A 16581-nucleotide genomic window follows, 5' to 3' on the forward strand; every position below is an offset into this window, starting at 1 on the left:
CAAATTATTATTTTGCTGCAGCGTTTTTTTTGTCCCAGCAGGAGAGAGAGGGATTTTTGACTGTCCTGCCTCAGTTTACCTGTCTCAGTGCAACTCCTCCAGTTAGAAAGAAAAATCTTTCCCTGGGGAAGCGTTGGTGTAATTGAGGATGAGGAAAAGTACAAAGCAGAGGTTCACGTCCGGCTTTGAGTCCTCCCGGTGCCGGGGGAGGCCAAAAGCATCGCACGAGCACGCAAACTTCCCACCTCAGCCCCCTCGTCCTGTCACACGCAAGCTGGACTGGCCACCAGCAGCAGGAGGGAGGATTAATGTAATTAATCTCGCGCAAAGTGTAATTAATAACACTGATCCCAGTGTTATAAGGGGATGAGGGGCCAAACTGGGGGAGCTGCTCTGGTGGCGGAGCAGGAGACCCCCCTCCTTGCCCCTCTCCATCTCCATCCTACCCAGACGAAGCCACCGGTCCTGTGGCTCCCTCCTTTGCTATCGTTGGGGTCAGCACCGTCCCTGCGGGGACCCCTCTGGCTCCTGAGCCAGGATTTGGGCTGTGACGGGGACTGGACCCGGGAGAGGACACATCTCCAGAGCCCCAAAGTGGGGCTGTGAGGGGGGGGGACACGCAGGTCACAGCTGAGCATCACCAGGACGTGACCGTCATCCCTTGCTGGCGGAGACGCAAATTCCTCTCCGTCTTTGCCGTGAGCTGTAATTTCAGGGCAGATTAATTAATTCCCCACCTCTCGTTTGCCCCCGAGAGCAGCTCCTGCAGCCGGGTCCCATGGGTGCAGCGGGGGGGCGGACAGGCCCTCCCCCAGGCTAAGGAAATGCAGAAAGATGGGGGGACCACCCAGCCACCTCCTGCCTGCACCCCAACACCAGGCGCATCCGCACAAGCGCCCGGTGGGACAATAGCTGAGGTGACCGGGTGGCATGGGGCTCTGTGGGGACAGTGGCCTTTGTCCCCCTGCTCTGAAGGGCCACAGCATCACCAGGGGGTCACATCGAGATGCGGAGGAGGGGACAAGGAGGGGGGGTCTGGTGGGGAGACCCCCAACAGGCATCACCCAGGTGCCTCCCTCCCACACCCACCTTGGGTACCCCTCACCTCCCCCTTTGAGCCCCCACCCCTCCGCCTTGCAGATGCCTTACACCCCCCTTCAGCGGCCTGCTGCCCCCCCTCCTTGCACACCCCCAGCACCCCATTTTAGACACCTACCACCCTCCTTACCCCCTCCAACCTTGCAGATGCCCTTCACTCCCCTTTCCATAGCCCTCACAGCCCCCCCCCCTCCCCCCCGTGCAGATGCTTTGCCTCCCCCATTTGCCCCCACCCCCTGCTCCCCCTGTGTTTCCTCCCTGCCATGGGAAATGCCGCAGTGAGCAGCCATGGAGCATCCTCCAGCCACACCGGCGGCACGGCCCGCCCGGGGGTACCGGGCATCCCCCTCCCTGCCCCGGTGCCGCTGCCTCCCACCTGACAGCTGAGGACCCCATCGGCCCATTGCTGCCGGCGGGCACGGCGGGGCTGGGGGGAGATAATTGCTTGATAACGATACTCTTAAGACATCCAAACAAAACACCAACAAAAATCACTACCATCACAAAAATGAATAGGTTTCGCAATAGGCTTTGCAGCCGTCAGCTCAGGGCAAACTCAAAGCCATGCAAGATTTTGTTCAACCATCCGACTTCTATTGCCTCTCGTAGATTTCTGCCATCCAAGTAGAAGGCAAATTAATTTTTCTTATTTTCTCTTTTGACTGATTCCCTGTCCAATCAACACACCAAGGAGTAGATCGCATGTAATGCCATTCTCCGTGTTCTGCCGTCTTCCAAACGGAAGGGAACTGCATTCGAGAAAGTGCTCGAAAGCCCAGCAGTTATCACCTCTGTTTTGGACCCGCGCTTCAAGGAGATGCAGTTTCTCAGTCCCAGCCTGAGAAGCGAGCTGCACCAGCCAGTGAGAACCACGCTGTTGTGGGTTTGCAACCACCAGTCCCCATCTGCCACCCAGTCTGGGGTGCCAAACTCGGATTCCAAAGCCACAGGCGCAGATGCTGGCAGCCAGCTGCCTGCTCGCAAGGACCCATGCACCAGCGCCCCATCTCAGAGCATCTATGACATCCTTTTGGGGTAGGACCCGAGGAGAGCATACCCGAGATCCACCAGCAACTGGAAAACTACATCCTGGAGCCCCTCTGCAAGCGCAGCACCAGCTGCTGCACTGGTGGAAGAAGAACGAGCATCGCTTCCCGGCCGTGGGGCGGCTGAGCCGGCAGTACCTCGCCATCCCCACCACCGCCTTCCTGCCAGACCAGGCCTTCGCTGCCGGGGAAAGCGCCCTGGAGCATCGGTGCACTGTCCTGGCGCCGGAGAATCTGGTCCAAATTCTGTTCTTGCATCCGCATTCTGATTTTTTAGAATGCACAATTTTTGGGATGGCGACTGAGAAATTAGGTCTTGTGGTTCCCATTGAAACACCCATTAATTCATACAACCAAAACCCAGCCACATGAAAAGGCGATGTTAAACCTCAGCCCCGAGGGAAAAGAAATGTGCCCGACCAGGTGCTAAAACGCGCTCTGGCAAACCACCCCCCCTCTCCAAACTGCAGTTTGCTCCAGGAAACTGACAAGTTTTCTTCCTCTGCGGCCTTAGCGAGGCTGTAGATTTTTCCACCCTGCAGGGAAAGAAACAATCCTCAAAAGCAGATGTTATTCTGCCTGCAAGGAAAGCTTTAAAATATTTTTCTTTTTTTAAAGGCAGAATGCCTAAATGGAACATCCGAGCTGGTTTCTCCATGAAAATAACACTTTGCACTTGCACAGCAAAGCAACGCTCATTAACCAATCTCGGAAAGCTTCGCAGGCATTAAGAAACACTCCAAGTAACACACCTGCGTGCACCCTGTAAGCACACGTGCAAAGAGGAATCCCTGTTTACGCACCCCGGCTATATCAAACCGCACTATTTCCCTCACAAGCCATGATGGAAACGGGCCACGCTCCCATTCCTCGGCTCCAGAGCTCCGGCGATGCCGGGATCATGCCGACCCTCAGCCGCTGCGGGCATCAGCTCTGCTAACACCCCGCTGATGGGTCAGCGACAGGAATCTGGGAGCAGGAAGGGGATTGTACCACCCAGGCTCCCCAAAATCCCCCGCACTTAAGAGGAATGAGAATCTCAGGCTCCCCTAAGCCACCACTCACCGTGACCACTGCACTAACACCCAGAGCAGTTTTTAAGCAGCACGCACCAGGTTTAACCTCCACGCCTGAGAAAGTCCCTGTCCTGAGGGCTGCCGGTCCCCTCGGCCCAATGCAGGAGGCAGCAGCAAACCCCTCCAGACAGGGCAAGAGGTGCTTCTAAGAGTGACATCCAGCTAATAACCAAAAAGCACTTAAACCAACCCCAAACTTTGGAGACATTTAGTCTCGGGCCAGCAGCAGCATGTTGCTCAGTAAAGCACGCTTCCACGACTCCCCTCAATTAACCGTCACCTCCAGAGCAAGACCTCTGGAGGCGAGAAGTTCGTGTAGGTTGACTCTTGACGTCCCTTTCCCTCCCACAGGCAAAGAGACCCCAAGTATTTCCACTTGAGAGTGCAGTTCCCCTTCCACGGGCACCCAGCTCGCTCTGCAGTTTTGGATTATCACTCAGCAGGGAGTGCGGGAGTCGCGGCAGCAGTTGCATCGATAAGCAATCTGTGCAACAGTTCCTAAAACAGGGGCTGCCCACAATCAGAAGTTGACTCTTTGGTACAAACTCCCTCCACACCAGTCATCACACAGGGGGAAAAAAAACAACCAAGCTATTGTAGGGCTCAGTATTACCCATTTCTCCGCAGCAGGGCAGAAATACACACTTTTGCGGCTTTTCCCACACTGGAAAATTCAAAGCATTAGTACTAAGAAAAAGACTTCTTTTTCTAATGCCTCTGTTGGAGGGCTCCGGAACGTGGTCTGCAACGAGCGAATATCCACACAAAAACAAGCCCCAAAAGTCCCACAAAGCTGCTCTACCTCTTACGGTTTATTGCTGGGGTACCCACCAACACCTAAACCCACGTCCCACCCCCCACACGGTACATCCTTTGCCATTTTGAACTTTGCCGCAAAACATTTTACCATTTTCCACCCCTCTTTCTTGGGAAAAGAAAGAGGGAACGAGACAACTCCAAACCGCTCTCTTTTATTTGATTTGCAGTGATCTGACAACCCCAGCCCTTCCCGCTGCCTTAGGCTTTGGGAAACAATTCAAGGGTCCTCAGCCACCAGTAAGGAACGAGCTGTTATTCATGGGCGAATCAGTGGAAACAGCAGCCCCGATCATTAGGAGAAAGTCTCATTTTTCAGTCATGGATTTTCACGGGTTTTGTTTTCAGGCCACCCAAACAGGGCGCGCTTTTAGAGCCATCAGCAATTAAATTCTCTGTCCCCTCCAGAAAAGCCTTTTCCTAAAGGCGCTCTCCTTCCAAGGGCAGACCCACAAAAAGAAGCCCACACTGCTTAATCCATTTCACAGAGAATTTCAAATGCAAACAACAATTAAACAGGACGTCTTTTCCCCGCTTCAGGGAAAGCCAGTAATATACACCTTGGCAACAGATTTAGCAAATCTATCATTGTAATGCCTTTGCATTTCCCATTTCCACCTGGAGAGCAGGCTGAAAGGACTCTCATAAAAAAAAAAACCAAACCAACCACAAAACATATTCCTGTCTAGGGGGTAATTTTATGAAACGATTTGAACACCTTAACAATTTGAACATCTTTTTACAGGTACAAGGCAACAAGAAACATTCTCCAGGTGAAAAAAAAGAAAACAACACCTATTCACCTCTTTACCCCAAAGATCTTTTCACCACATGGATTCCACCACCAATACACAGCTGCTAAATATCCCCGGCTGCTGCCGATCCGTAAGAAACCCTTCAAAATACAAGAGAACGCCGAGCCCGGCATGCTGACGGTGCTGCCAGGGCTGTGAGTCAGAGCTGGACAGAGTTGCAGCCCCTGAGGTTGAAATCAGACCCACGTTTAGGCACAACTCGGGGTTTTAAGCCTCGCTACAAACCAGACCCCCGCTTTTCAAGAAAAACAGGGAGATTCAACTCAAAATAAACCACGTTCTCGACGCCAAAGGGGCGCTGGTACATGGCCGCCGCCGCCCTTAGGGCCAGTTCCATGGGGCTTTGCTTGACCTGGAGCAGAACTCGAGGGCGTGAGGACAACAAGCCCCCTACACAAAATCTAAAAAAAAGGAAAATTTAAATAAGATTTGCTGTTACTCACCCACCAAAGCCTAACCACTACAACTGGCCCTTTCACAACCAGGCCTGATCGCAGAAGAAAACTGGAATATCCCAATTCCCGGTTCAAACACAAGGCGTGGAGCTGCCCAGACCCCACGTGTGGGCTGGGCAGACGGGGGGGCTCTTCTTATCAAAACCCGCAGGAAGAGAAAGGGCAGGAGTGTTTTCCCAGCCCTGGAAGAGGCTGTGGGGAGAAGGTGGGAGGGAGGAAAAGGCTGCCCAGGAGTGGAGTCAGGGGAAGGAGAGGGCTCCATCCATAGGGGAAACGCCATTCCTGGCCACACAGGAGGCTGCGGGACCACCCTGGGGATGGATTTGGGGGCTCTCCCTGAGGGAAACACTGCTCTCAGCCATGCAGGAGGCTGTAGGGCAACGACAGAGATGGATTTGGGGCCTCTCCCTGAAGGAAACCCCATTCCCGGCAACGCAGGAGGCTGTGGGGACACCCCGGGAACAGGTTTGGAGACACTCCCTGAAGGAAACTCCATTCCCGGACACACAGGAGGCTGTGGGGCCGCCCGGGGGACAGATTTGGGGGCTCTCCCTGAGGAGAGCCTGTGGGGAGGAGGGAGGCGGGGGCCGCCCCAGGGCCGGGGGCACTCCTGGAAGGGGAGGGGGGGATCTCCAGCCGCCCACGCGGGGCTGCCCGAAGCCTGAGGAGATGAAAAGAAGAGGAGAAAAGCCAAGAGTTCCCTCACCGCCATCGCCTCTCACAGCCCCGGCCCTCCCCGCCGCGCCTCATGGCGGCTGTGTGCGGTGTCACCTGAGCGGGGGGCGGCGGCTGTGGCAGGAAAAGGCGAGAAGGGAAGGGAAGGGAAGGGAAGGGAAGGGAAGGGAAGGGAAGGGAAGGGAAGGGAAGGGAAGGGAAGGGAAGGGAAGGGAAGGGAAGGGAAGGGAAGGGAAGGGAAGGGAAGGGAAGGGAAGGGAAGGGAAGGGAAGGGAAGGGAAGGGAAGGGCGGCGCCATTTTGAATGGGAGGAGAGGGGAAAGGGGGGGCGAGGGTGTGAGGGGAGTAGGTGTTGTGTGAGGGGGGAGTGAGGGGGGAATGGGTTTTCGGGAGAGGGAGGTTTGCAGGGCTGTGAGGTGTCTGTGAGAGAGGAGGCCCCGGAGGGAGGTGAGTGGAAAGGGCTGTGTGTGAAAAAAAAAGCTTTAAGGACAGGCCGGGCTGGGGAAAGGCGGTGGGCCCTGAGGGAGGGCTTGGGGACCGGGGCCGGAAGCGTGGGTTTGGGGGCAAAACTCTGGGAAAGAAACTGCAGGACAGGGCCAATCTGAGTATACAGTTTAGCGAAGCTTCTAGGAAAAGGTGACCAAAGGTGCCTCTTGTCCTTTTGTGGGCTGGTTTTGTCTAAGTTATTCATGCGAGTGGACTTTTGCCACATGGGATGGGAACTTTCGCTTCCCGGGATAGCTGATGCCCCTGGATAACCACCGCCCGCGAAGCACTGCGAAACCCCGTGATCAAAAATGAGAACAAAGGCCGGGTTTTGCCTCTCAGAAGGATCTCTAAGCCCCATCTCCAAGCTATTTTCAGTACCTTTCTGGTTGTTTTCTTCCCCCCCATCCCCGTGATATCCGTCGGGGGGGGCTGGCGGAGCTCTGCAGGCGGATGTCCGGCTCTTTTTGGGGAGGGCTGGGATGGTTTCGGGCTCGCATTGCCCGACGCGGAGAGAAGCTGTGCTGCGGGGCTCGTTCTCCTCGGCGCGGCCCCGCCCCCTCGCTCGCGTTTGCCGCGGCGACGCAGGGGGGCGTGGCCCGGGTTTTCGCCTCGGCACATGCGCGGGTGGGCGGACGTGAGGGGGAGCACTTCCGGTGTACGGCGGCGGGCGGGAGCTGCGACGGTCGGTACCGGGGGAGACGGGGGGACCGGAGCCGAGGAGGGCGGGAGCGGGCGGGCGGGGTGGCGGCGCGGAGGTGTGCAGGGCCAGTTCGGGGGGTTTGTGGGGTGGCGGGACCGGGCTGGGGGGCTCGGGGGGCGGTCTGGGCCTGTTTGGGGGTGGCGGAGCCGAGTGGGGGGTCCCCGGGGGAAACAGAGCCGATTCAGGCCACCCCCCCCCGTCCCCCGCTGCCGCCCCCTCACCCCCCGCTCGCTCCCCGCAGGTGGCGGCAGCCCCGGCCGCAGCGCAGGGTGCCCGGGGCAAGCCTGGCGGGGCGCTTGGCTCCGCTCTGGGCTCCGCTCTCAGCCCCCCCCTTCCTCCGGCAGGTCAGCCCGGCCGTGCCCCCTTCGCCCGCCTCCAGCCCACGGCCGAGTCCCCCCAGGTACCCCCGAGATGGGTCGGGGGGTGTCAGCGCTGGGCCCCCTGAAGCGGGGGTGGGTGGTGGGCACGGGCATTGCTGGGAGCCCGTGGGCAGCCCTGGGACCCCCTTAAAGCCCACGGAGACCCGCGGGGCCCCCTTGTCTCCCCCAGAGCCGACGGGGAGCCGTAGCTGTGGAGTCAGCTTAAGGAGTCTGCCCTAAGGACTGCTGCTTTTTGGAGCGTTGGGGGAGGGGGAGGGTTGTCGGTGTGGGGAGTGGAGGTGTGTGGGAGGAGTCCCGTGTCTTGAGGGAGGTTTGGGGATGTTGAGCAGATTTGGGGGAGTGGGGGAGGGGTCCCCTCACTTGGAACCCCCTGGTTCTTCTAAACTGTGGGAGGCAGCGGGCGTAGGGGGAAGGCAGTAGAGTGGGTTGCTGTGTTTCAGTCCTTGGTTGAGAGTCAGCGACTCTGCTCCCTTGCTGCTCAGCAGACTATTAGCTCCGTGGGGCTGTTTCTCCAGGCAGGCTACGACTACAGAAACGGACCGACTTCCTCAGAAGGGTTGTTAGCAGTGACGTCTCCTGGGAACGTACTGCCTGACATTGGATAGACCTGGCACCACGCAGCAGCTCAGAGCCCCACAGCGTATGCTGCCGCTCTCAGTTGGCTCCATCAAATCCTCTGACCTGAGAATACCAAAGGTACGGAGTTGAAACGGGCCCTTCCTCACCCGCTGAGTCAGATGAACCTTTTTGTGCCCAAGTTGGCTGGGGACTGCTCCTGCCTCGCCGCCTTCAGGCGGAGCATGGCTGTGAGCAGGGGAGCTCAACACACAGTGCTTGCTGATTGCACCTGCTCCCTCGGGGGAGCACCCGCAGCGGTGGGATGGGAGGAGGGAGGACAGCACGAGGGCTAGAGACAAACATTTTATTTCTTTAACGTTTCACATAGGGGGTACCCCAGAGGGGTTCCCGGCCCCACACCCCACAGCCGCTCAGTATTCGGGGCACTGTTGGTCTTCTGGGCCTGGCGCTGTCACCACTTGCAGGGCTGGCAGAAGCAGACACGGCTAGTGGCATCTCCACCAGCCCTTCAGGTAGCCCCACAGCCAGGCGCAGCCCTACCGTGGGCATCTTCCTGCCCTGCACAGCCCTGGGTCTGCCTGGCCACACTCCCTGCCCGTGGTCTTGCAGGGTTCCTCCCTCTTTGCCTTCAAGGCCTGGAAAGCGCAGGTGATCTCCCGCACCCGCTCCACCTTGTCCATGTCCATGGCTGGGGGCCTTCTGGGGGACAGTTGCTCTTCCGTGGGCCTCTGTGTCCTGTCCATCCCCTGCTGGGGAACCCACTCTTTCTCGGTCCCTGCTGGCAGCTCCTGTGGAGGCTCCTGGCTGAGGACCAGCCCCAGTTTCCCCACTGCCCCACCAGCAGCCATGGGAGAGCGGGGGTGTCCTGAGTGTGTGAGCACCACTGGCTCTGTTGCTGCACTGGGCCAGGGCTCCAGGAAGTGGTAGAGGGAGCTCTGGGAAGAGGAGCTGCTCCTCAACAGGCTGCTGCAGTCCTCCGAGTTGGCCAGCGAGCACAGGCTGCAGGGGCTCTTGCGGTGGCCCTCGGGGGGCCCAGGAGCCCGGGGGGTGCCTGGACCAGAAGGAGCTGTCCCCACTGATAGGACCTATAGGCGGCAGAGGAGGGCAGGGGGACTTGGGGGGGGAGGGGGGACAGGGGGTAGAGAGAGGCATCTCTGCTCGGATGGTATATGGTTGGCAGGGAGCCCAGTGGGTCCTGTGGGGCCCGGTGCTCCCTCCTCGCTGCCTCCTCGGTTGCCCTGCAGAGGAGGAGAGAGAAGAAACCCGCTGCACCCCGTCTCCTCCGCTGGAGCCCGCGGGCAGCACCCCCTCCTCAGCAGGCGGGCAGGGCTGCCCAGCACAGGCAGGGCAGGGCACAGGCTGAGGGTCTGGGGCAGGATCTGGGGGTCTCCCCCACACTCCCTGCTTCTCCTGCATCGACTTGAGCTCCCAGCCTTCATCTGCTAGCCAAGAAGCTGCTGAGGGAGGGGACGGAGTGAGCGGCCGGCAGCCCCCGGCACAGCCCCGGCTCAGGGCTGCCGTGGGGTGTGGGCTGTTTGCATGGTGCTCGGTGCCAGGGCCACTCACCGCTCTGCTCCTCTGGGCGGGCTCTCGTGTCTGTCGTCCCTTGCTTTGGCTTCTTCCAGTCCCTCTGCAGGACCCCGGGAGCTGGGTGAGACGGGAGCAGCTCCCAGCCCTGCGCCACAGCCCCCAACCCCTCCCCACGCTGTGGCACAGTGCGGTGCAGCAGTCGCCTACCTGGAGCCGCTTGGTCCGTAGCACAGAAGAGACCGCGCTGAGCCCCATCAAAAGCATCACGAGCGGAGCCAGGTGAGCTGTGGGGGGGACGTTGGAGTCCCCCCTGGCACCAGCTGCGGTGCAGCCGCGCAACCCTGGGGTGCCCCCCATGGGAAATGTGAAAGAAATAAAATGTTGGTCTCTATCCCTGGTGCTGTGGTTCCTCCTCCCATCCCGCGGCTGGGGCTGTGCCCCCCTCAGTGCCCGACCCAGTGGGACAGGCTGGCACTGCTGGCACCCACCAACCTGGGGGGGTGGTGGTGTCGGGGGAGCTGGGTGGGCTGGAGAAAGGGAGGAAGCACCTCTTGAAACCAGCTTGGCCCTCCCCAGCCACAAAACCCTCCCCAGAGGCACCAGAGGGGACCCCCAGATCCTTGAAGGGCTGCCCCAGACTCCCTCTGGCCTGCAAGATTCCCCCCCAGGACCACATAAGGGCAGCCCAGGACCCCTTACAGACAGCCCAGTGGCGTCCCAAATCTGGGTTCTTCACCTGCTGGGCAAGCCAGTAACACACTGTGTGGGAGCAGCCAGCCAAGCCGGTTTCAGAGCACCAGAGGTGAGAGGCAGGGAGCTGCCATCCCACTCAGCTCCATCTCTGCCGTGCCTTGGCTGTGCAGAGAGAACTTGGGGGCAGCTGCAAAACAGCTCAGCCCGGGCTTATCTCAAGATGGCACAGAACAACCAAAACCAAATGGCCCTTAACAAACAAAATGCCCCGAGTCCCATCCCACCACTCCTCCTGTGACGTTGAGCGCCGGACATCACAAATTGGCAACAGAGACTTCGCTATGGCACCACCAGAGGGAAATATCCCAGACAGTGTAATCCACTCGGGCATAATCCTGCACCCTCACCGAGTCAGGAAATATAAATCGCAGGGTCTGGGGAGACAAATGGGGAATCCTCCAAGGATACAGCTGGCCCCTCGGAGATCCACACCCCCCCCCCCCCCATCCAGGACGCTGTACAGGGTAACTTCCCCGGGATGGAGCGACCTCACCTGAGAGAGAGAGGGTAAGTGACTAAGAAACATCCGTACGGTATATGCCATGTGATTGAGTTTGTGACTGGTGCACTCTTTTAAGGTATTAATATCTAGCGCCCTTGTGGTTTGTGTTGCTACTTGTCGGGGGCATTTGTAGCTCGCAATAGTGGATCCTGCTAATTGCTTCTAAACTGCAATAGTGAAATCGCCATCGCACACGCAGAACTTGCAATAGTGACGTATTGGGCCTGTGAACGAAGTCCAAAGAAATTGTTAATTTGAACCTCTCAGTGAAGCCCCTTTTCCCGTTTCGTCACACTCCCCGAGCCACTGGGTAAAGCGACACCTGGCAAAAAACCCACCACCACCCCAAAAAAAACCCCACAGCACATCCCCCACTCCCCACCCACCCCTTCTCCCCCCATCACAGCCATGGGGCAAACTCCCACCACCACCCCCCCAATCTCAGCTCGGCCGTGACCCCCCCTGAGACACTGGAATGAAAGCAATGGAGAGCAGCTCAGGCTCGTGTGAGCTGGAGAGATTTCTCTTTGTTTTTTGATGTTGTCGTTGGGTGGGATTTGGTTGGTTTTTTTCACAGAACACTTTGCAGTGTGGTGTCGCAGCCCCTGGGGCCGGCGCTGGCACCACCACCTCACCCCCGGCTCTCGTCCCTCTTGCCCGATGGCTTTCACCACTTTCCTTGCTTGGTTTGGTTGGTTTTTTTTTTTTTCCTTTTTACCTTTCTTTTTTTATATTTGGGGTTTTTGTTTCCTTTTCCTTTTTTTTTCTCTTCCCTCCCCTTTTTTCATTTTCCCTTTTTTTCTTTTTCCCCCTTTTTTCTTCCCCCCCTTTTATCTCCTTTTTCTCTTTGTTCTTCTTTCCCCTCTTTTTTTTCTCCCCCCATTTTTTTCTTTTGTTTTTTTTTCTTTTTCTCTTTTCAAACATTTCTCAAGCTTTCTCCAAAGGAACAGCCCCTGGCTCTCAGCCAGCGGAAGGAGACTATGGAAGAGCTCTGGCACCCGTGGGATTGCATTCCTTCTCCCGCCTCGCACTCAGTAAGAGTGTGTTTTCCAACTCGTTTTTTTTTTTTTATTAAGAAAATAAACAAAAATAATGCTCCAGCTATCAGTTTTACAAGGCATAGAAAATCTCTAAAAGGGAAACAGAAGCGCAATGTTCTGAGGTATGAAAACCTGAGGTAGTTTTTGTGTGTGGATGTGTGTGTGTCATTTGGGGTTGGGGGTTGTGTGTGTTTTATTTTTGAAATTAAAAAAAAAATAATAATTTTGCTAGTGTTTTGTTTTTTTTTTCTCCCAGCCCTGGGCTGACAACCTCTTGGAAATCTGTTTTCCCCCCCTGCCCCTCTTTTCCCACCTTCTCTCCTTGCAACCGGGAACTTTCCCCAAAGCGTTTACGGCCGAGCACGGCCTTTCTTTAACCTCTAGAAAAGCCGGCTTGTGCTAAAAAACAAACATCCCCCTCCCGCCCCCACCCCCTCTGAAATGAAATAAATAAATAAATAAATAAAATCCTTACAAAACTTAAAAATCGCTGTTAGTTTTGTTATCGTTACATTAATTCTAAAAACTGATGAGCCGCTGCGCTGTGTGCCGCAGCCCAACCTCCCCCCCTCAACGCTGGGTGAGCTCCTCTGGCCATGCCTGGGATGAAAAACCGGTGGCTTTTAGGAAATAAAAAATTTAAAAAAAAAAGAATAATAAAACCTCTCTTTCTCTCTCTCTCTGCCTGTGTTAGTCCAACTGAAGGGGTAGCGTCGGGAGGCGAGGGAGGAGGAAGGGGGAGGCTGTGGGATGGAGAGAGCCCTCCCCGTACCCCTCGGCTGTGCACCCTCGCAGCGCTGCGGGGAATGGGGGTGGGGGGGGTCTTTGGTTTGCACAGGGTGGCCATGGTGGGGGCTCAGCCCCATCCTTACAGTGCTGGGGAGCACGGGGCTACCAGGCGCAGAGTCCCTCCCCCAGTGAGGTGCTTTGGTGCGCTGAGGTGTTAGATGGGGTGGCACAGCCCCTGCCCGCCCCGGGAGGGGGGACACCACCTCTCCGGTGGCACTGGATGGGTGGGAGGGAGAGAGGGAGCAGAGCTCTGGGAGCCATGGAGAAAGGTGTGGGGGTGTCCCTCATCGTGGCAGCCCCCAGCAGCCCTACCCCGCCACCCGGCCACCCCAAGGGACACCCAAGCCCCATCTTGGTCCTCTCCCCGTTGGGTGATGCCCTTCCACCCACCCCGGAGGTGCGCTCCTCTCCTGCGGGGGGGACGCCCAGCGCTCGCCTGGCTAGAGAAGCACCGGGGGGGTGCTTAGGGGGCATCTGAGCTTCCCAGTTACAAGGGCGTAATTAGTGCACCATTAATAACCATTAATAACGACTTTGGCTCTGCTAACCAACTGCGGCGAGGCCCCCACCCCGCTTTAGCACAGGCTTCCTGATGCCAACGCCTCCCCGAGCCACTGGGTAAAGCGACACCTGGCAAAAAACCACCACCACCCCAAAAAAAAACCCCACAGCACATCCTCCACTCCTCACCCACCCCTTCTCCCCCCATCACAGCCATGGGGCAAACTCCCACCACCACCACCCCCCAATCTCAGCTCGGCCGTGACCGCCCCCCCGAGACACTGGAAAGAGAGCAACGGAGAGCAGCTCAGGCTCGTGTGAGCTGGAGAGATTTCTCTTTGGTTTTTGATGTTGTCGTTGGGTGGGATTTGGTTGGTTGTTTTTCACAGAACACTTTGCAGTAGAGGACAAAAACGTGGTGTCGCAGCCCCCGGGGCCGGCGCTGGCACCGCCACCTCCCCCCACCTCCCCCCACCTCCCCCCTCCCCCGGCTCCTGTCCCTCCTCCTGCCCGGGGGATGTTCCCACTTTCCTTCCTTGGTTTGTTCGTTTGTTTGTTTCCTTTCTACCTTTCTTTTTTAATATGTGGGTTTTTTTTTTCTTTTGCCCTTTCTCTTCTTTCTCCCTTTTGTTTTTAGCTTCCCCCTCCTTTTTTCTCTTTTTCCCCTTTTTTTTCCGATTTTTTTTTGCCTTTTCCCCCATTTTTCTGTTTCCCCTTTCCCCCCATTTTTATTTTTCTCTTTTTTCACTTCTTCCCCCTTTTTTCTCTTTTTCCCCTTTTTTCTTTTTCCCTTTTTGTTTTTTGCTTTTTCCCCCTTTTTTCTTTTTCCCGTCCCCCCCGTTTTACTTTTTCTCTTTTTTTACTTTTTTCCTCTTTTTCCCCTTTGTTCTTTTTCCCTTTTTTTTTCTTTTCCCCCCTTTTTTCTCTGTTTCTCCCTTTTCCCCCGTTTTAATTTTTCTCTTTTTTACTTTTTTCCCCTTTTTTTATCTTTTTCCTCTTTTTTCTTTTCCCACTTCTCCCCCCTTTTTTTTTTTCCTCTTTTTAAACAAGCTCTCTCCTGAAGGAGCGGCCCCTGGCTCTCCGCTGGCAGAAGAGCCTACGGAAGAGCTCTGGCACTGACACGGGCAGGAACACCCACTCACACATCGCAGCACAGCAGTTAGTTTGGCAACACCCCCACCCCCTGTCACAAGTGAGACCTGCACAGACAAAAGGCTCCTGAGTGAGGGCACTGGGGCAGCCCCACCTTAGAAGCAGCAGAGGAGCAGAGCCGTCCGGAGCCATCAAGAGCACAGGAAGGGCTATTCAGGGCCTCATTGTCTGCGCCGAGTGACCGTCTGCTGAGAACCGCTCTGGCGGCTCAGAGCTCAGCCCCAGCAGCAGTCTGGAGCCAACGGGGAAAAGTACACTGGGAGGAAGACTGGCAGCCTTCCTCCACAACGCCCCGGAGAGAATGACTACAGTGCTGCCTATTCCCATCGTTTTGTCCAACTCGTTTCTTTTTTTATTAGAAAATTAATAAAAAAACCCTCCAACTCTCAGGTTTCCAAGGCATACAAAATCTCTAAAAGGGAGACACAAGCGTGAGGTGCTGAGGTACCCAAACCTGCCCACGTTAGTCCAACTAAAGGGAGAGCGTCGGGAGGCGAGGGAGGAGGAAGGGGGAGGCTGTGGGATGGAGAGAGCCCTCCCCGTACCCCTCGGCTGTGCATCCTCGCAGCGCCGCGGGGAATGGGGGGCTGTGTGTTTGGGGGGGTCTTTGGTTTGCTCCCCTGACCTGCTGGGGGTGGGGGAGGAGGATTTGGGAGGGGGGGGATGTCCGGCTGGGGGGTTACATTCATCGGGCGGTGCTGGGCGGCACGGCGGGAGCCTCCCTTGCTGTGCTGCGAGGCCGGGGCTCCCGGAGCGTGTTTCTGCTCCTGCTGCTTCACCTGCTGGAGCATTTCCCTCATCTTGCGCTGTGCAGTCCTGGGGAGGAGAGGGGAAAAGCAAGAGGTGGGGGTCAGGGCACTGTTTCTCCCCCCACCAACCACTCCCGAGCCCCCATCGAGCATCTCGCTGCTCCCAACTTGTCACTCTGGACAAGCTGTAATTAATTTCAGGTTGGTTGGTTGGCTGTTTTTTTAACTTGTGCTTCACTCCTCGAGAGAGCCTGAATTTTTTGGGGGGTCGCCATGCCACCTAAGTGTACAGGAGACAAGGTTATGGAAGATGCACCCAGGTGGGATGCGCATGGATTTGCCCACACCGGGGAGTCCATTCACACCCCGGGTGCTGCTCTGCACAGCATCCAAAACACCCATTTTTAGATCAATCTAGCCAATCTTCAATTTCAGCGCTCGCACAGCCGGGGGGAGCTACCGAAACACCTTCAGTGCCTCTTGGGGACACAGGGACCTCCCAAAAGAAGAGCAGCAGGTCGCTCGGGTGGTGCTGGGCTCAGCAAGCCCCACACCTTTCCTCGGTGGATGAAAGCGGCCGGGGAAGATCAGGTAAAGCCACAGCCAAACCGTACCTGACTGGCAAAGAAATGCCCAATGATTTTAACGATGACCTCCTCGTTCTCGTCCAGGGTTTGGTCTCATGGCACAAGGACTTCCGCACTGGTTAAGTTTTGCAGTTCGTTCACCTGGAGCGAACCACAAGAGGCTTCTGTTGTGGAAGAGCCAAAATCCTCCACTGCCGGTGTCACCACGGCACCAGGCACCCTGTGTGTCTCCCCCTTCCTTGGGACCAACGAGAACCACCACCAGGACATGGGGGCTGAGGGTCAAGACGTCGCTGAAACCACTGTGCACCCGGGATTTGTCCCCCTGGGGTGGGCAGGGGTGATGGGTGATGCCCAACTCTGCGTCCCCGGGGCACCACCACCTACCGTTTTGCCACCTTTGCCTATCACGTGGCCGGCTGCAAAGGAAGGCACCTTGATGTGGGCTTCAAGCTTCACTTCTTCTTTCGCGTTAAAGAAGTTTGCCTCTTTCAGCTTCCCAAATATTCACCCCTGGGCCTGGGGAGGACACGGACAGAAAGGAAAACCATCAGGCAGCGCCCGCTGTGCCTCTCCATCCCCAAAGCTGATAATGTCCCCACGTCCAGCAGCATCAAAACCAGGGTACCCAACAAAGAGCTCCCCCGGCGCTGAGGGAGGCCAAGCCAGGCTGGCAGCACAGTGGTGACCACAGGGACGCCTGCGACTTGTCCCTTACTGTTCCCCCCCCCCATAGTCCCCACCCAGCGCACCCTGAACTGAGCCTCGGGCGGCCCTGTGATGATGACCATCCGCTCGCTGCCCTCGGGACCTTCTGCCGGGGCGATCTGGGGAGGGATGGGGGAGAGGG

The 16581-nt window shown here is 57.1% G+C and overlaps 1 protein-coding gene across 1 annotated transcript in view; it reads right to left on the bottom strand.

Moving 5' to 3' along the window:
- The window catches only part of LOC309684611 (E3 ubiquitin-protein ligase TRIM36-like), a gene marked incomplete at both ends in the record, with an annotated part of 29072 nt that extends 12727 nt beyond the window's left edge, over positions 1–16345 (bottom strand). Inside the window, one exon of the mRNA XM_082500488.1 lies at positions 16334–16345. Coding sequence (XP_082356614.1) covers positions 16334–16345 — 12 coding nt within the window. The remainder of the gene's footprint in view (positions 1–16333) is intronic.
- Positions 16346–16581: the final 236 nt, after the last annotated feature.

This window comes from Vanellus vanellus (assembly GCF_965231255.1).
Source record: "Vanellus vanellus genome assembly, contig: HAP1_SCAFFOLD_319, whole genome shotgun sequence".
Lineage (NCBI taxonomy): Eukaryota > Metazoa > Chordata > Aves > Charadriiformes > Charadriidae > Vanellus > Vanellus vanellus.